Source organism: Ceratotherium simum, chromosome 35 (assembly GCF_057802395.1).
Source record: "Ceratotherium simum simum isolate JZ-2026a chromosome 35, ASM5780239v1, whole genome shotgun sequence".
In the NCBI taxonomy this organism is placed as follows: Eukaryota; Metazoa; Chordata; class Mammalia; order Perissodactyla; family Rhinocerotidae; genus Ceratotherium; species Ceratotherium simum.
In genome coordinates, this window is record NC_141934.1 from 21,440,673 (window position 1) to 21,461,039 (window position 20,367).

The 20,367-nt window shown below is 48.6% G+C and overlaps 1 protein-coding gene across 1 annotated transcript in view; it reads right to left on the reverse strand.

The window, feature by feature from the left end:
* RPH3A (rabphilin 3A) overlaps positions 1-20,367 on the reverse strand; it is a 63,430-nt gene that overhangs the window by 1,625 nt on the left and 41,438 nt on the right. The window contains exons 9-18 of the mRNA XM_087423628.1: positions 20,120-20,182; positions 19,325-19,564; positions 17,086-17,165; positions 14,637-14,711; positions 13,081-13,190; positions 11,320-11,446; positions 9,101-9,157; positions 8,267-8,421; positions 3,671-3,752; positions 379-475 (exon numbers count right to left, since the gene is read on the reverse strand). Of these exons, the coding sequence (XP_087279754.1) occupies positions 379-475; positions 3,671-3,752; positions 8,267-8,421; positions 9,101-9,157; positions 11,320-11,446; positions 13,081-13,190; positions 14,637-14,711; positions 17,086-17,165; positions 19,325-19,564; positions 20,120-20,182 (1,086 nt within the window). The remainder of the gene's footprint in view (positions 1-378; positions 476-3,670; positions 3,753-8,266; positions 8,422-9,100; positions 9,158-11,319; positions 11,447-13,080; positions 13,191-14,636; positions 14,712-17,085; positions 17,166-19,324; positions 19,565-20,119; positions 20,183-20,367) is intronic.

Below are 20,367 nucleotides of genomic sequence, written 5' to 3' on the forward strand. Positions count from 1 at the left end.
TCCTCATCTTTTGGAGGGGGACTGGGAAAATTAGAACCTTCAGCCCAGACTTGCAAAAAGACTAAGGAGATTTCCTTTGCTCCCTATTTTCTGCAGAGGCCACACATCCCACTCTCCTGTGATTTAATTATTCCACTGGAGGTGATCTGTTCAGCAAATAACCAATCATGACCCAATCTTCCCAGGTTTGTAAGCTTTTTCATATAAAGTCATTCCCAAATTGGACCCAAATCAGGACCACGGGTCTCGACTTAGCGTTTGGACAATGTGGTTGCCAGAAGAAAAGGAGTTCCCTCAACCCTCTGCAGCCCTGGGAAAGGCTCTCCCCTCCCGGGAGGACAGAGGACTGGGTTTTCTCTGGCAGCTGGGAGCACTCACCGATGTAATCGTTTGACTTGCCGATGTCATAGTCCCAGACTGAGATGTCCAGTGACTTCTTTGCCAGGTCACTATGTTTGATGTCATAGAAAAACTCCTGGATGCAGCGGAGGAAGACAGGTGAGTGAGAGGGTCCTCTGAGCCTTCAGCATCAGGAGCTAAGGGGCTGAGTCCTAGGGGTTCAGGGACCAAGGGGAGGCCCCTGGGCATCTGGGAGCAAGGGGGCCTTCTCACTCTGAGCCTTTTCTCCCAGCCCAACAATCCTCTTTCAACAAGCACTCCGTATAATATAAAGTCCCACAAGCCCTATAACTCTCTTTTCAGTGACTCTCTGCTTGAAATGGGGAAGGCTGGTGGACTTTTCTAAGAAAGCTGGTCCTGGTCAATTTCCTTGAAGACAGATAGCCATAAGCTCAGTCCTTCCATTCTGGTAGCTTCTGCCTTGGGGTGTCCCCTTTCTCCATCATTTAGAGATTAAAGGTAGTTGAGGGGGCTGAGACTGACATGAGGCATAGGTGCTTATATTTCCAGACAATCTGATTTTTAAAATAACTTTTCTGTCTGTTTGTAAAAATCATTCACGTTCGTCGTTAAAACAAACAAGGAAGCAAAAAAAACCTGCCCAAAATTTGTAATCTAATTATCCAAGAATGACCATTGTCAACATTCCCCAGGTGTGACCACATTGATGTATGTTTTAAAAAATGAATAGGAATATGAATTTTAATATTATATTAAATATTTGAATATGATATATGAAATATGAATATATTGTATTGTGACCTTCTTTTTCCATTTTATAACATATGGTAAAAACCAACTTAGCATGCTAGCAAATATTTTCCTACATCACCATTTTAATGGCTTCATTTAATAACTGTGTAGCTGTACCATAACCTAATGCCCAACAGTTGAGTATTTAGGTTGTGTCCAACTTTTCTGTGTGTGTGTGTGAGGAAGATTAGCCCTGAGTTAACACCCGATGCCAATCCTCCTTTTTTTTGCTGAGGAAGATTGGCCCTGGGCTAACATCTGTGCCCGTCTTCCTCTACTTGATATGGGATGCCGCCACAGCATGGCTGGACAAATGGTGCATTGGTGCACGCCCAGGATCTGAATCTGGGAACCCCGGGCTGCTGCAGTGGAGTGCTCACACTTAACCACTACACCACTGGGCTGGCCCGTTTCCAACTTTTTACTATCACAAACGATATGATAAAAGGCACCCTTGCGGCTAAATCATTGTATACATCTGCAATGATTTATTTAGGATAAATTCCAAGAAGTGGATTTCTGAGTTTGTAAAACTTTAAGTTGGAGAACAGCGGGTACGTGCTTTGATGCCATTTGTGTACAATAAGAAAGCTGGCCACACATATATTTGCTTTGTGTATGTACATATATATATAAATCCTGGAAATGGATAATGTTGTTGCTTCAGAAGAAAATAAGTGTGTGCTGGAGGCTGGGGAGGGAGGAGAATTTTAACTGGATGCCCTTTGATACATTTGGAATTTTCAAATATGTGACTATATTACCTGTTCCCAAAATAAATGGAATTTAAATTTTAAAATTTTAAGGCCTTTGAAGTGTTTTGACAAACTTCCCTGCAGAAGTTGGACCAGCTCGCTTCCTCACCCACAGTGCATGCGTTTCCCCACATGCTCACCAACCCTGGGCACCAACATTTTCCAATATTTGTGTGCCAGACTGTTCTGAGATATGGTGTCTGGTCTTGATTCTTATTTTCTCTATTGCTACTGAGTTTATTGGCTATCTGGAGTTCATACTTTGTGACTTGTTCAGATGCCGGGAGAGGGGAGGGCAGGACAGCAGGAATTGGCTTCTTAATCAAAATTCATGAGTCAGTGTTAGGAAAGCAGGAGTCTAGCTGAGAGGGGGACTTGGGAACGGGAGGGGATGAGCCAACTGGCCAGCAATTGCTCTGGGCTCTGTTTACATAGTACATTCCCCACGTATGTGGATATGCGTGTACGTTGTTAAGAAATGAAACAACACTAAACACACTGTATTGTAGCTTCCCTTCTCACTTTGCAACATCCGGTAAAATCTCAAGGGTGGGGCCAAGAAGGGAGAATTCAGTGCCCAGGACAGCGCCCAACGCTGCTCCAGGGCAGGGCATGGAGATCAAAACATGGAGTAATGCCTGCTCTGGGCGTGGAGTGGGGTAAGGGATAGGGTCCAGGCCCAGGACTGTGTCTCTTTCATGGCACTTGTGTGTATTTCTTCTTTTTCTGTATTTTGGGATATTTGAGATGGGAACCACGCATATGGGTGAGGTTAGAACTCATCTATTCTTCCACTCTTTCCTTTATTCAACCCTCCGTTAGTTCAACAGATACTTCCAGACCCCTAGTATCTGGAAGGCTTGTCAACAGGTAATTGAAATCCACAGGGACAACATCAGATGGAGGGATGCACAAAGCCTGGAAGCACAGAGGAAGCATATCTGCAGGGGTTAGCACTCCTAAGGAGTCTTGAGGGATGAGTAGGAGTTTGCCAGAGAGGAAAGGAGGGAGAGGGAAGTCAGGGAAAAGGAGCAGCAGGTGCAGAGGCTGAGAGGTGTGCCAGGGACCTGCACAGACTTTAGTGTGACTTGAGGAGTGGGGTGCGAGATGGGGCAGGGGCGGGAGGTGAGTTTGAAAGGGCTTGATTGTCACAAAGTTAGGGAGCGATTGTTGGGTTAAGCAAAGGGGTGACAAATGCAGATTCATGTTTTAGAAAGCTCACGCTTAGGTAGAGGATGGACCAAGCACAGGGAAATGAGTCAGGAGTCTACTGCAATAGTCCAGGCGTGAAATGCCAGGATCTGAGCCAAGGCAGTAACAGTGAGGACACGGAGGGAGGCGCACATTCAATGGGTATCTAGACAGTGTTAGCAGGACTTGGTGCACTGGATGGCATGGGCAGTGAGGGAGAAGGAGAGGGCAGCCGTCACTGGGCAGATGGTAAAGGGCTTCACTGCCTCTATTTATCTCCTCAAATGCCAGTATTATAGACTATTAGAATTGGTAAAGATGCTGGAGATGATTTAATTCAATCTCTCTCCAGATGCAGCTTTCTCCCTATGACATTCCTAATCTATAGGCTTTTGTCTTGGGCTTGACTCCCTTTGGTGACAAGGAACTCATTACCTCTCCTTTAGATAATTCAAGCTGATCTAAGAGAGAAAGATTTTTTTGATGTGCTTTACAACATTCTAGTAGGGAGTTTGTTCCTCTCTCACATACAGGGAGTACCCCAAAGCATGACCAAAATGGGGCAGCCTTACCTCATTAAATTCAGGATTCAGGGTTTTCTTCTTAATTTGAGTCTTGTGTTTGGCCTTCTTTCCCATGTCTGGTTTCAGCCAGCTAAGAGGAGACACAAGAGGCTTCTATGACATTGTTTTTTTGTGTGTGTGTGAGGAAGATTGGCCCTGGGCTAACATCTATGCTAATCTTCCTCTATTTTGTATGTGGGATGCTGACACAGCATGGCTTGATGAGCGGTGTAGGTCCGCACGGGGATCCAAACCTACAAACCCTGGGCTGCCAAAGCAGAGTGCACAAACTTAACCACTATGCCACCAGACCATAGAAGAGGCTTCTATGGATGAAGGTTAATGAGTAAGAACCGGCCCTCGATGACCCCAAAGCCTCCTTCCAGTGTTAAGAGAATAAATTAGAAAGTGAATCAACATAATAATGACCAATGCGCAATAGAGCATCTACTTGATGCCGGGCACTGCACTAAGCACCCTAGGTGTACTTAATCCTCAACAAACCCCAGATGGCAGAACAACCACTGATTTTACATACCAGGAAACTGAGGGCCCAGAGAAGTAGAGACATGTGCCTCACGTCACACAGCTGGGACTGAACTCAGTTGTTGCCTCTGGAGTCTGTGCTGTTGACCACTACTTTCTTCTAATGGATCAAATCAGAGCCTGGATGGGGGTGCCTGCCATTTCACCATCTATTACCCCTCAGGCTGCCCCCAACTCCTGGGGAGATGCCATGTGTGTAGACAGAAAGGAGAAGATTCAAATCTGATTATTGTCACTCCTCTGCTCAGATTATTCAGTGGCTTCCCTTTGACCTCAGGGTAAAGTTCAAAATCCTTAATGCAGCCTGCAGAGCCTAAGTGGTTGGGTCCCTGCCCCAGCCTAGCCAAATCTTGTGCCATGCTCTTCACCCCACTCCCTCTCCTTTCAGGCCCAGGGCCTTTGCACAATGCCTGGCACTGGTGCTCAATCAATATCTTCTGGGAAAATAAACAAAATGGGCTAAAAACTCCTAAGAGCTGGGACATTTGAATTCTGATTCAAGCTGTCACCAGCTATGCAACTTTGAACATGAGTGTCATGTTCAAACATGACATGCCTCAGCATGCCTCGGTTTCCCAATCTGTAAAGAGGGAAAACGTTTCTTTCTCACTCATAGAACTGCTTCTGAGGATAATTTTTAAGAAAAGATGCAAATGGGAAATTGAAAGGTACCAAGTGCTGAGCAAAAATAAAGGGCAATCCTGACTTTTAAAATATTCATTTGATCTTAAACTGATTGATGGTCTCCTGTTTCTTTTTCCACAATGGCCACCACGGCAACTGTTTCACTGGTGACCACAGCAACTCCACTTCTTCTGGAGGGATTGGGTGGGTGGGAGAAGGGATGGTGGGGAGAATTATTTAAGAAAACCAGTTTGCATGTGGCTGGGACTTAATGGAGGGCAGGACAGCATCCATGAGCTAATTTTCTCTATTGAACCATATGAGAATGTTGAACCATCCACTCGCAAATCAATCAACAGGATACACCACATTAATAAAATGAAGAATAAAAATCACATGATCATCTCAATAGACGCAGAGAAAGCATTTGACAAGATCCAGCATCCATTTATGATAAAAACTCTGAATAAAATGGGTATAGAAGGAAAATACCTCAACATAACAAAGGCCATATATGACAAACCCACAGCTAATATCATCCTCAATGGTGAAAAACTGAAAGCTGTCCCTCTAAGAACAGGAACCAGACAAGGATGCCCACTGTCACCACTCCTATTTAACATAGTACTGGAAGTCCTAGCCAGAGCAATCAGGCAAGACAAAGAAATAAAAGGGATCCAAATTGGAAAGGAAGAAGTGAAACTGTCACTATTTGCAGATGACATGATTTTATATATAGAAAACCCTAAAGAAGCCACCAAAAAACTTTTAGAAGTCATAAGTGAATACAGTAAAGTTGCAGGATACAAAATCAACATACAAAAATCAGTTGCGTTTATATACACTAACAACAAAGTAGCAGAAAGAGAAATTAAGAATACAACCCCATTTACAATTGCAACAAAAAGAATAAAATATCTGGAATAAACTTCACCAAAGAGGTGAAAGATCTGTACACTGAAAACTATAAAACATTGCTGAAAGAAATTGAAGACGACACAAAGAAATGGAAAGATGTTCCGTGCTCTTAGATTGGAAGAATTAGCATAGTTAAGATGTCCATACTTCCTAAAGCCATCTATAGATTCAATGCAATCCCTATCAAAGTTCCAACAACATTTTTCACAGAAATAAAACAAAGAATCCTAAAATTTATATGGAACGACAAAAGACCCCGAATAGCTAAAGGAATCCTGAGAAAAAAGAACAAAGCTGGAGGTATCACACTCCATGATTTCAAAATATACTACAAAGCCATAGTAACCAAAACAGCATGGTACTGGCACAAAAACAGACACACAGATCAATGGAATAGAATCAAAAGCCTAGAACTAAACCCACATATCTATGGACAGCTAATCCTCAACAAAGGAGCCAAGAGCATACAATGGAGAAAGGAAAGTCTCTTCAACAAACGGTGTTGGGAAAACTGGACAGCCACATGCAAAAAAATGAAAGTAGACCCTTACCTTACACCATACACAAAAATTAACTCCAAATGGATTAAAGACTTGAATGTAAGACCTGAAACCATGAAACTTCTAGAAGAAAACATAGGTAGTACGCTCTTCGACATCAGTCTTAGCAACATATTTTCAAGCACCATGTCTGACTGGGCAAGAGAAACAATAGAAAAAATAAACAAACAGGACTACATCAAACTAAAAACCTTCTGCACAGCAAAGGAAACCACCAACAAAACGAAAAGACAACCTAACAATTGGGAGAAGATATTTGCAAACCATACATCTGATAAGGGGTTAATCTCCAAAATATATAAAGAACTCACGCATCTCAACAACAAAAAAACTAACAACCCAATTGAAAAATGGGCAAAAGACCTGAACAGACATTTCTCCAAAGAAGATATAGAGATGGCCAACAGGCACATGAAAAGATGTTCAACATCATTAACTATCAGGGAAATGCAAGTCAAAACTACAATGAGATATCACCTCACACCCATCAGAATGGCTATAATTAACAAGACAGCAAACAACAAGTGTTGGAGAGGATGTGGAGAGAAGGGAAATCTCATACACTGCTGGTGGGAGTGCAAACTGCTACAGCCACTATGGAAAATAGTATGGAAATTCCTCAAAAAATTAAGGATAGAACTACCATACGATCCAGCTATTCCACTGCTGGCTATCTATCCAAAGAATGTGAAAACACACCAATGCGTAAAGATACATGCACCCCTGTGTTCATTGCAGCGTTATTCACAATAGCCAAGACTTGGAAGCAACCTAAGTGCCCATCAAGGGACGAATGGATGAAGAAGATGTGGTATATATACACAATGGAATACTACTCAGCCATCAGAAACGATGAAATCCAGCCATTTGTGACAACATGGGTGGACATTGAGGGTATTATGCAAAGTGAAATAAGTCAGAGGGAGAAGGTCAAATACTGTATGATCTCACTCATGAAGTAGTAGCTAATAACAACAACAAACAAACACATAGAGACAGAGATTGGATTGGTGGTTACCAGAGGGGAAGGGGGGAGGGAGGAGGGCGAAAGGGATGATTAGGCACATGTGTGTGGTGATGGATTGTAATTAGTATTTGAGTGGTGAACATGAGAACATGATGTAATCCATGCAGAAATAGAAGTATAATGATGTACACCTGAAATTTATACAATGTTATAAACCAGTGTTACCACAATAAAAAAAAAACTAAAAAAAAAAATGAACCATATGAGAAAATAAAACCAAATTACTCCTAGAAATCAAACTCATCTCTGACATGTGTGTTCTTTTGTTAACTAAATCCTCCTTCAAAGAGAATCTGAAGTGAAGCCCATACTGGCCTGATTTTTCTGTTATCAGAGGCAGTGCACAGGCAGGATTGTCTCCCAGGCTGGTGAGAACATTAACAAACACTCTTTGGCATGAGTAAGAACAGTGACGGTATTTACATAGCCACAATGGCAGGTATTTACTGAGCACTTACTATATACCAAACCCATGAAAATGCGCCTCCCAGATCTCTAACTGCAGGGGGTGAAATTGACTGACAAGCTCCTGGGCTTGTCTGAGGGCTTTTCTTGGAGCATTTCCAGACTGAACCCAGAAAAAGCCAGATTGCTTCTTTGGTTGTGGGGCTCTGGGCTGCTGAAGGGGTGTGTTGCTAATTCCAGGGGGCTACAGATGGGGTTACTGCAACCTTGCTGACCACCCCTCTCCCACAGGAGAGGACAGAGCCACCAAACTTCCCTTATGGGTGAGTGATACACCAGTCCGTCTGAGACTCCAGACTCACACTCTAGCCAGTTTTGGGCATCCGTCTACTGTGTGACCTTGGGCAGGTTCCTTCCTTTCTCCGGGCTCAATGTACCACGGTCTTGGGGAAGCTCTCTGGTTCTCCCTTCAAGGATCTAGGACCCTCTCTGGGGCCCACTCAAGGTCCCAAGGCATTGACTCACAGCTTGACGAATGGATCTGAATAGCCATTGGCGTCCATGGCAGCCAGGTGCACGCAGCGTATGATGCCCACGATGAGGCCTCCTTGCTGTGTGCTGTACATCAGGGACACCAGGATCTTGCCGCGTTCCTCTATGTCACCAATACGCTCCACCTGCTGCAGTGGGAGAAGAGCACACGTGGGCCTAGGAAGGGGAGGGGCCCGGCAATGTGGATGGTGAGTTAGGGAAGAGCCTGTGGAAAGGAGGAGTTGGGCCAGCGCCAGTGCAATCAGCACCATGGACAGCAGCCGCCAGGGCGGAGCAGACGGTGAGAGCCAAGGAGACCAGTCCAGGCACACGGGGGCCAGTGGCTTTACTCTGACTTAGACAGGGACTGGGCTTTACTCTGATCACAGGTGGAGCTTGACCCTGGTCCCAGACTCTCCCAACCCAACCAGTCCTCTCAGAAGTGTAGTCCCTGGGGTTGCATGGATGTGTAGCCTAACCCCAGCCTCTGCCAGACGCACAGCTCAAAGAGCCCGCCTGACTCCCCAACAGAGGGAGCATGGCATTGCTCTAGTCCTGCAGAATTGCCAACGGAGGTTCTGCCAACAGGGCTGAGGAACTGGAGGGTATGTCCTAGGAGTGAGAGGATGGGGCTGCCCCCACCTCGGGGGCTCCAGATGTGAAGAGCATCCACTCAGTCTCACGTGCCAGTGCCTTGGGCAAGGGTATCTCTCATGGGGACCCAACAGCCATGTGGTTTGAGGAGAAACAGTAGGGAAGGGGCCAGGGAGGGAGAGAAAAGGGAGATGCCAGACCTGGACTGTGGCTTCCATACCCCTCAGTGCTCACCTCCTCCTCATAAAGGGCCATGCCTCGGGCTGACCCGGTGGTCCCAGCACGCTTCATCTTAGAGGAAGGAAACAGAAAGGGAAGAGAACATTGTCTGTGGGGCTCATCTCCCTACGCTAAGAAGGACCAGAAAGCCCTCACCCCTCCATTAGCATCCAGAGCCAAGAGGGCAAGTTCTCCAAGCCCCTGTGGCTCTCTAGCTTTCTCCCTTTTAGCTAAAATTTATATAATGCTAACCATTTGACAGACCACATTAACGAACAATGGCCTACAACGTAGGTTATATCCCTATCCCCATTTGACAGGTGAGGACGCCAAGCATCAGAGTGGTTAAGACCCTCGCCCAAGGCCATGTAGGCAATAAGTCGCAGAGCACCCCACACATAAAGCAGATAGGATTTCATCTGCTCTGGTTGAAGTGACGCAAGGGTCTTGGGGTTTGGCCCACCAGGTGCTTCTACCCCCATGATTTATTTATTGACCCTGCTGTCCCTCACATACAAGGTCCTTTTGTGGGACTCTAAGGCTCTGGGGAACACAACGTGAAAACCACTGGTTAAATCCAGCCTCCCCACTTTAGAGATGAGGAAAACAGAGGTCCAGAGGGGAAGGGACGGCTCTCACAAGCCCCCTGTCCTCTGCGGGGCATGTGGGGGGAGCGTGGTGGAAGGGTTAAAGGCAAGGATCAAAAGAAGACGATCAGCAGAGTTCTGTGGCTGCTGCCTGTCCTGCCACCTCCACGCCTCTGGTGCTGGCTGCGTCCACCATAGCAAGATGGGCAGACCCAGGAGCTGATGACCTGGGTCGGGGCCTGGCATTGTCCTGACCCACTGGACCCACTGAGTGAGGGAAGGAAAAGGAAGCCTGAAGAAACCAGCTGTGAGCAGGCAGAGACCCAGAGGAAAGACTTCCCTCCTAGGGTTGTGTTGAATGATTTATTTGGAGCTTGGCGTTTGGTGTAAATTCCTCCTTGCAATTTTCCTTGTGTCTTGTTCCATCGCCTGTGCTATAAAAATATGGTCGTGGCACACAGATACTCCATCCTCGCGCCGGCCATCTGGTGGGAGGATGCTGCAGGATTTCCCCTCCCGCCCCCCGCGGCTTCCCCGGCGGGAGCTGGCCTGCTGCCCGGGGGGAGCAGGCACACTGGTGGCTGCAGGAGGGCTGGGCTCTGGCTGGTGCCGGAGAGCATAGCCACCAACTCGTGGGGTTACCTCGGCAACCCACTCCACTCTTTGGGCCCAAGATGGCCCATATGTGAAAAAGGGCAAGTTAGATTATCTCTAAAAATACAGATTGCTGGGTCCCACCTAAGTCAGAATCTCCAAGAGAAATCACCATAAATCTTAGTTTGGAAAGCTCTGATTTTAAAATCTCCAGTTGATGCCGAGGTATAGCCCAATTGGAGAGCCTCAATTTGGTCCTTGTTCTTTCTCAGAAGGTGAGTACCACATCTGGCAATAACAGTTCTAATGCTTTATATGCACTCTGACGTTTAGTCCTTAAAAGACCCTATGAGATTGGTACCATACTATCCCATTTTACAGATGAGAAAACAGAGGCCCAGAGAGGTTAAGTAATTTGCCTCAGGTTATACTTTCTGTGTCAGAGCCAGGATTCAAACCCAGGGAGTCTGCCACCAGAGCCCATGCTCTTAAGCACTACACCACCCTGCCTCCTGTTTATCTGCATGATGCCTTATGACTTCATGACTGACAGGTGGGTAAGGCAGTATTATTTCCTATGAGAACAACAGTTAATTTATGAGTGCTTATTATGTACTAGGTTCTGTTCTGATTATGTGTTTCACACAACCCTCCTATGAGGTGGGTACAATTATAGTGCCAACTCTACAGACAAGAAAAACTGAGGCCCAGAATGGTTCACTCCTTGGCCAATGCCAGGGAGCAGGGAAGCGGCAGAGCTGGGCTTTGAACCCAGGCAGGCCACACTGCGACACCACACTGCCCTTCCCAGTTTTACCAAAGAGGACTGCCGTTCAGAGCAGTGATGTGAACACAGGGTTGGTAAAAGGCAGAGCCCGGATGCCACCCCCATGTTCTGACCTGAAATCTTCCCCCTCCTCTCGAGAGCTGCCATAATCCCTCTACTGTCTGCCACCCTACAGATCTATTTTGCCCTTTGCAGGCCAAGAGGAAGACAGAACCCTCCAACCTCCTCTCCTCCCGCCATCGAACCCTTGGGGCAAAGGCATTCACCGGGATCACTCGCTCCAGGCAGATATTGAAATTCTTCCTCTGGTTGGGCTTCAGTTTCTTGAGTGAGAATCTGGTCTCACCAATAAACTCGTTATGGCCAAATTTGTCCTCATCACAGACAGAGATCCTGTGGTCAATATAAAGGGTAGGGAGAGAAAGAGCATATATTGAGCTCCTACTATGTACCAAGAGCTGTGATTGATGCTGGCAAAGAATGTGTAATGTGCATAGGAATATTTTAATTTCCTATTTATTGAGCACTAGGCCAGGAACATTTAGTTTCTTCTTTATTGCAGGATAACTTACAGGCAGCAAAGTGCACAAACCTTGAATTTATAGCTTGCTGAATTTTTGCATAAGCATACACCCCTGTAACCACCACCCAGATCAAGGTGTAGAACCTTCAAGCGCCCAGAAGACCCTCATGATCCCTCCCAGTCATCACCTCCCTCAAATACAACCAGTACCTTTGACATCTGGCCCCATGGGTTCATTGTCCTGTTTTTGACCTTCACATAAATAGGATAAGATGGTATGTACTCTGTTATGTTTGGCTTCTTTTGCTAAAAATTATGTCTGTGAGATTCATCATATCTATAGTAATTTATCCTTTTCATTGTTGTATAGTATTCCACTGAATAAATATACCATAATTATGCTACTGAAGGGCATTTGGTTTTGAACTATTTCTAGTTTTGAGTTATTATAAATAAAGCTGCTATGGAACACTCACGTTCACATCTTTTCTTAAACACACGTATGTATTTCTATTGGGTATCTTCCCAGGAGTGGGATTGCTGAGTCATGGACTATGCATAAGTTTAGCTTCAGTAGAAACTTCTAAATGGTTTGCCAAACTGATTCCACCAGTTATACTCACACCAGCAGTTTATGTAGGTTCTGGTTGCTCCTCGTTCTCCCTAGATTTGATTTTGTCAGTCTTTAATCTTGGCCTGTCTGAGTGGGCGACAGTATCTCACTGAAGTTTTCATTTACATTTCCCCGAGGATTAGGGAAGTTGAGCCCCCTTTTCATATACTTTATGGCCATTTGAGCATCATCTTTTGCGAAGTTAGGCTATGAACTTAGCTGACTTCTTCTCATTTAATTTTTCCTCCCCCCAAACATCTGAGTTTCCCACTTTAGAGAGGAGGCTGGGGCCCAGGGAGGTTGGATAATTTTTCCCTAGTAAGAGGCAGAATCAGGATGTGAGTCCAGGTCTCCCCGACTCCTAAAGCGCCGTATCGTCCTTTGCTATCCACTCAGTGCACAGCACTGAGTCGATGAGAGGCACAGAAAGGGCAGGTCATGAGAAAGGCCCCTCAGGAAGCCAGAAGGACAAGCAAGGCATAATTCACCTCAACATATATGAAGGGGAAGCAAGGACTTGTCCCCCCAAGGCATGGGAGGCAGTCTGGGAGACAGTGAGGGACTAATGGCACCTCCCTCCTTGGCCATCAACATTTGTTGAACAATGTTGAAAGTTCTGGAGGGCCAGAACACCCTCATGGCTGAGCCCTGCCTATAGAGACTGGAGAAGGAAGTTGTCTCCACCCAGCTGGTGGGAGTGTAACCAACATCACCCTCTGCAGAGCAATGTGTCTCCAAAGACTTAAGAATAATCACTGTTTTGGGCATGGTAATGCCACTTCTAGGAATTTATCTCAAAGGCAGAGATTTTTTCAAGTGGCGCCTGGGAGCCACGCTTGTCTCAGCCTGCCCAGCCTCAGTCCCCTCTCTGCCCACCCACCCGGCAGGTACCTGAGGGTCTTCCTCTGCATGTCCTCGTCCGTGATGCCGTGATAGACAAGAGTCTCATTCCAGACGGGGTTCCGCGTGTTCCGCAGGGTTTTTGTACGAAGCTTGTTGGACTAGAGCCCAGAGACATGGACAGACACCTGCCTCGGTGGGCAGCCAGCCCTGCAGTCCCATCTTTTGGGCTAATTTGGGGTGGATCGGTGGGTAGGTGGGTGACTTAGGACTCCACTCCCCTTAGAAGTGTCCGGGGCTCAGTTGCTCCCAAACGCATGTTCTCAGCGAGTGGGGGGCATCCTCTGTGGAGACGGCTACAGCCGTCACCAATGCCGGACACTGGCCCACCCCTCCCTCCATGCTCCTTTGAACTTTCCATTAAGATCAGAAAGCAGACATATCTTCCTTTGAGACAAAAATATCATTTATAGGCCAGGAAGGCAGAAACAAGAGCCACCCACTCCTGGGCAGTGAAGGAACAATTTCTGGGGATATTGGGATGGTTCCTTCTGTTTCCCTAAGTAGCATCGTCCATGCCTGAAATTCCTTACAGGGGACAAAGTTTTTCATTTTACTCTAAGAGAGAAGGTTAGAAATGCACTATACTCAGAAGAGGTGGCCTGGTGACAAACCTAATTCATACTAACATGTAAATGACTCATTGGATTCTTTGGCAAAGCAAGTTTGGATTTAGGAGTGAGTAAAGCAGAGGGTCTCAAAGAGAAGCACAGGTCACTGGGGAGTTAGAAGGAATAGTGGCTGACACTTCACAGTTTGGCCACAGCCAGGTGAGGGGCTGTCTTCCCTTGACCCAAGGAAAGAAAGAAAGCAAGTGTGCGTGTGCATGCACACACGTGTGTCCTCTTTTGCTTTATGGGGCACTTGATACTTGTAGAGATTTTTTAACAGGCATTTTCCCAAGATCATGGAACCAAGTGTACGAGGTCACCCTTGTTTTTAAGACATCCATGTCCAATTAACACAACAAAGCAAAAAAAAAAAATCCAGAAAGGCACCCCTCCATTTCCAGCCATGTGCTCTGAGGGGGTCAACCCCACTTTCCCCTCCCCACAGCCAAATAATGATCAGCACTTGAGCTGGAAGGGGAGAGAAAGGTGGGCAGGATGGGGGTACATTTTCTCTCGGTGACAGAACTTTATCTCCAGTGCTCAGCCCTAAAATCTGGAGAGAGTCCTCTGTTTCCATTGAGAGATGAGGAGTGTGTGCTTGGGACATAAAATGGGTGTAGGAGGTGGCCCGTGGTTGGCACTGGGGAGCCACTGAAGGTGTCTGAGCAGGTGACGGGTGTAATTATGGCGTCTGCTTCTCTCCTGGCCTTTGCAGCTCCCCAGATCCCAGATTTCTGGGTTGGAGAAACGAGCTGAACCCCCTCCCCTCGAGGGAGAATGACTGCTCGCCCACCCCTCGCCCCTTGCAAGGACTCTGCCGCTCAGAGAGGAGGGGGTTGGGGCAGATAGGGATATTTCAGGCTCCGAGCTGGGAAGCTTGGGTGCCAGCCAGGGCCCATGTGCCCAGCTGGCCGAGGGGCCCAGGCCATATGGTACCTTGCTGGCTCCCGGCAGGAGGTGCAGCTTCACGTAGGGATCCGCCAGGCCATTGGAATCCATGGGTTTCAGTCCCTGCAGGAGCACAGGCAGTGGCGTGAGGGCCTCGGGAAGGCTGGGCGCACAGCTGTCACGGGCGATGGGCACAGCCCTGGCATCTGTCCCGCCCATCAGGACACCCTGTGGGCTTCCTCTTCCAGAGAGAGAGAAGGGAAATGCAGGAACTTGCATCAGGCAGACAGGGTTTAAAGCCTGGCCATGTCACTTCTTGGCTGTGTGACCTCAGGCAAGTTTCTTAACCTCTCTGAGCCTCATTTTCCTCACCTGTTAAACGGGATAAGGACAGTGCCTGCTTCATGGAGCGGGGAGACTTAAACATGATTTCACCTGTAAAGTGCTTGGCACAGTGCCTGGCTCGGAGTAAGCGCTCCATCAAGGTTGGACTGTTATTGCCAGGATGGGAGGAGCTGTCTCAGGATAGGAAGGGCGGGAGAGAAGAGGAGGCTAGGGAAAGGAGGCCTCACTTCTGAGACCTCAGTTTCTCCATCTGTATGAGGGGGATCACAGTCTCTGCCTGGCCCCCTCAGAGGGCTGGGATGAGCTCAGATGAGACACCATGGGGGAGGGGAATTTGTCTGGGGTAGGAATTAAGTTGGGCTTGTTATCAGGAGCAACTCTAGAATTCCTGAGGCTCAGATACACTCTGTCCACCCCCTACGCCCAGGCCGAGGCAGGGGTCCCACCTCTGGGCTCCCACTGTCCCCTCTCACAGCCCTAATCCCACATATTGTGTCCTGTGATCTCCGGGGACCTCAGTTTCCTCATCTGTTCAGTGGGGCTGATTGCAGCCGTGCTTCGTGGGGTTCTAAGAGGATTAAATGAGATCTTGGCTGTGAAGGGTGAGCCATGCACCTGCCACAAGTAAATGTGAACAATGTTTTTACCACCAGACAGGGAGAGGAGGCCACAGAATGGGGTACAAGGGGGAAACCTGGCAGGGTAGCCTAGTGGGTAAGAGCATGGGCTTTTGAGCCAGTTTCCCTATCTGTAAAATGGGAACGATGACAGACCCTTCCTCATAGGTTGTTGTGAAGATTAAATGGGACAAAATAACCTGAAGAAAGCCCCAGAGGGTGTGTAATAGTCAGGAAATGCCCCGGTGATGGTTTCTCGTCAATTCCCCCAACGAAAGTCCAAGAGGGCAGGGCCTGTTCTTGCTCTCACTGGTATCCCCAGGGTCTGGGGTAGCACCTGGGACAAAGCAGGCGTTTAATAGACATTTCTGGAATGAACGTGTGGAGTGTGAGGTTGCAAATTGGCAGACACTGTGTTTTTTAAATTTGTCCTTGAATGTCTTTGGTTGGAGCCTCTAGCTAATCGTGATCCGACCTCAGAGGTCCCTATGCAGATGGGACAAGATAACGCGTGTACTTACTCACTGTGTTCGGGGGTCGGGGGGGTAGATGCATCTAAGTGTTTACCGCAGTGATGGACACATAACAGGTGCTCAATGAATTCTTGCTGAAGACGTGATGGGGCGGGGGGTGTCTTGATCTAGGAGTTGTGTTAAGCATTTTATACCTCATTTATCATCCAAACGAGGACATTTTATGAGTGACCGGGGGAGCTCTTAGTTATTACAGCAAGGTAATTTGGGGGTGCCCTGGGCAAGCTGGAACCTGTAGCCACCTTACTTTAATACAGTCAGCCTTATGGAAGAGGCACTATTATTATCCTCAGTTTATGAAGGGGACACTGAGGCACAGAGAGGTGAAGCAACTTCCCCCGAGTCACACAGCTAGGAGCAGTGGAGCCGGTGTTTGAAGCTAGGAAGTCTGGTTCCTGAGCCTTACTTGTTCTTCTACACCAGCCAGACTTGGGGTGGGCGAATCCTAGTCCATTCCTTTCTGGGGTTTGCGCTGGCATCGTCCAGCTTTCCTTGGGGTGTGGAGTCGAGTCGGCTCACTCCCCCTGGAGCCTGCAGCATGGAGATGCACTTCCACCCCGGTTTGCCTTTCCCGCCCCCTCGGAAGCCCACGTCAATGTCCTGGTGTCTGCAACAACGGGCCGCTGCTCCAGCCCGACAGCCACATCCGCAGAAGGAGCCTTTCGGTGGGCATGTCGGCTGTCAAATCAGGCTGTCATTGTCTCCCGGTGGCACCTCTGCGGTCCCCTCCGGAGGCTGTGGACGTGGCGGGGCAGATCTCCGCTGTGTCTCTGTTCTCGGGAGGCAGCTGCAGTTCAGTGAAACTCCTCTGGGACCATCCCCGGAGGAAGTACCCCCCAAAGGAACCGGCTGTGGTTAATTTCTGCCCTCTTCTCATCACTGTCCCTGTCACAGATGCATAAAGCAACAGACAGGAGCCAGGCCCAGTAACCCACGCCCTCCCTGAGTCCCCTAGAAATGCCAGAGCAGCCTGAGTGGTCCCCAGCTCGGCCCCTCACCCACCTTGGCCTTTAGGATGGTGCAGTTCAGGGAGCTGTTGTCCTGGTCGTAGAGAAGGCTGAATTCCAGGGCACCCAGGGTGGCTGACGGGGGCAGGGGCAGGAACCAAGAGAACATTCATTCAGTCACTCAACAAACATTTCCTGAACACTTACTATGTGTGTCTGGGCCAGGCATTGAGCCTACGGAGGAAAGGAAGACTCAGTCCCTGCTCTGGAAACCCCCTCCTGGTAGACTCTCATCTTCTTTGGAGCCCTCAGCACATCTGCGATCAGTTAATCATTTGTGCAATCACCTAGTTAATGACTGCCCGTCCTGCTAGATTGAGAGCCCCATGAGGGCAAGGGCCGTTGTTCACTGCTGTGTCCCCACTGGGCACAGTGCAGGGAACATAGTCAGTGCTCACCTATTTGCTGAAGGAATAAATGAGTCTTCGCATTTGCTGCCTGGAATGCTCTCCCTCTAGATCCTCTCGTGGCTGACACCTTCTCATTATCTTTGTCTCAGCTTAAATGTCACCTCCTCAGAGAAGCCCTCCCTGATCACTCCATCTAGAGCAGCCACTCTCAAGGTTATTTGCCCTATTTTATTTCCTTCATGGTGCTCTATCTCTATTTGAAATGAACTAGTATGTTAACCGTTTCTCTCCACTAGATCAGCCATCTGGTCTGCTGCTTTTTGCCATGGTGTCCGTAGCCTCTAGAATAGTTTGGGGCACCTAGTAGATGCTCAATAAATACTTGTCAAGTGTAGAGATGAGCGAGTGAGTGAGGAGCATAGAGTTGAATACAGAGACAGCTGTTATAAACCACTGGGGACGGCTCATGACAGGGACAGACACAGGCTGGGAGGGATCATCTTGGCTGGCTGCTCAGCGAAGATGCTTAAGGCAGACGGAAGGAGCAGTGGCCGCTGTTCTAGGGGGAAGGACCAGTATGCGGGCTAGACGGTGCATTTCCAGAGCAGACACAGCCCGTGGCTGACGAGGTGGGGGGGCTTCCCAGGCTCCTTCCCCCTGAAATGCAGACCCGTGACCCATGACAGAGGGGACAGCCATGTTCCCCAGGTCTGGCCTCTGATCTGCTACAGCAGTGCCATTGACCACCAGCCCTCCACTCCCTGGCCGTGCGGGCTTGGACAAGTCCCTGGACCTCTTGGCTCCTCGTCCCCCTGTCCGTGACATAGGGACACTACAAGCAGCTGGTGCAGGCCCACTGGGAAGGTTCAGTGAGCACATGCACTCAACACACTTTGAAAAGAGCCCGGCACAAAACAAGCCCTGACGATGATGACTTCCGACGCGAGCATCACATAACAGCACTCCCGCAGGCGTGTTTAGCACTGTATAGTAATGATGACTTCCAGCTTATGATGCACTTTACCGGAGGTGCCTCAGTTTACCCTCCCTCAGCCCTGGGTGGGGGGCAGGATTCACGTCCCATTTTACAACGAGGAGAGGTGACAGGATGGGCAAAGCCATGCCACTGTTTACAGCCACTGGTGCATTTCTTCTGAGCGGGTCCTGTCTTTCCACCCAACCAGGAGCTCCTGGAACATCCCCCAACCCTGCAACACATATCGGGTCCAGACGCTTGCCCACTCCTGCCTCCCCCCAGCTCATGGAGGCCACCCCAGCTGTCCCTGCTGCTCCCAGCCACACCCAGGAGAAGTGCCGCTGGCGTGTGTGTGTGCGTGCGCGTGCGCGTGTGTGTCCCTGGGACTCGGGGTCTGAGTGGGAGAGGCACAGAGCAGGCACTTCATAAATCACTGAATTGATGGATGCAAGAGGAAACGTCCAGAAATTTCAAAAGCATGGTTAAAAATATTACTTTTAGAAGCTACACATTAAAGAGTTTGGGAAATTATTAAAATACATATAAATACACCTCGGAGTGGAATTGCTGGGTCATATAATTCTGTCTGACTTGTTGAGGAACCGCCAAACTGGGCATCGCGAATGTAGTTGAATTGTCCTCTTTAAAATGATTTAAATGGTAACTTTGACATTATGTGAATTTTACCACAATCAAAAAAATATATAGCACCTATGCTTTAGAAAGCTGATGTCCTTTGTGAATTTAGTGACACAGATTTGTATTTTTCTAATTGGTAAGAAATATATGAGGTTTGGCATACTGGGGGGCCGGGGGTGTACAGGGCTGTCCCTCAGCTGTTCCTGTTTCCCTGGGGATGACCCCCGAGGTGGCTTTTCCCAGACTCCCCTCCGTTAAGCACCACCTACTTGCTTCGTCCGAATCATAGCTGTTGGCTTCTTCCTCCTCGTCCTCCGGGGGAGGGGGCTGGCGGGCAGGGCCTGCGGCAGGCTGGGGGATAGCGGCAGACGCTTGGGAATAGGGGACCGGTGGGTGGCCTGCTCGGTCCTCCCTAGCTCCAACTGCTGAGTAGCCCCCAGCTGCCCCTGTCCTCTCCTCCCGCGGTGCGGCGGCGGCCCCAGTGTAGCCAGGGTCACTCGGAGCCGCCTCTGCAGGAGAGATGGGAGAGGGCAGGAAAGAGTCCCTGTGTCATAATGCTACAGCATTACCATGAGTGATGAGTGCCTACTGTGTACCAGGTGCCTGTCGAGCCTTGCACACAGCCCTGCAGTGGAGGAATATCACTTCCAGTTGACGGGGGGCCCACGTCACACCATTCACTGCTTCTTAGAATGTTGCCTTTGTCAAAGCCACCTAGGGAAGCTTGCAAAAATGCAGGTTCCCGGTTCCCACCCAGAATCAGTAGGCCTTATCTTTAAAGATAAGGAAACTGAGGTTCAGGGAAGTTAAGTGACTTGTCCAGGTCACACAGCTGGGAAGTGAAGGAGCAGTGTGTGCTCCTAACCGCTCTATGTGTTGTCATTTTCTCTCTGTCTAGTCTTAGTATGGACTATCTAGAGTTTTGGAACTAGAGGGGCCCCTTAGAGCCCATCAGAAGGCCTTGGGGTACAGGCTGGGCCGAGGTCTGCAGCCCCCTGCTCTGTCACAGGGAAGTGGTGGAGAGGTGGCCTCTTGGGCAGGCACGGGAAGAAGCGACCACTTGCCTGGTCTCTGATCGGGAAAGCGTCCTGCTGGCCCGGGACTGGGTCTGCTGCCTCCTGGGGGCCCTGAGTGGGGAAGAGAGAGAAAGGAGGGTGAAGCAGAGAGGGAGGCATCATTTGGGGGTTTGCCCCTGGCCCCCCTCACGTCATGGGTGTGAACACAGGCCCGGGGCCAGCAGGTGACGGGCAGAGGTATCCGGGGCTGCAGGAACAGTCCCACTGGGGGATTCTGGGGTCAGAAAGGCCCCAGC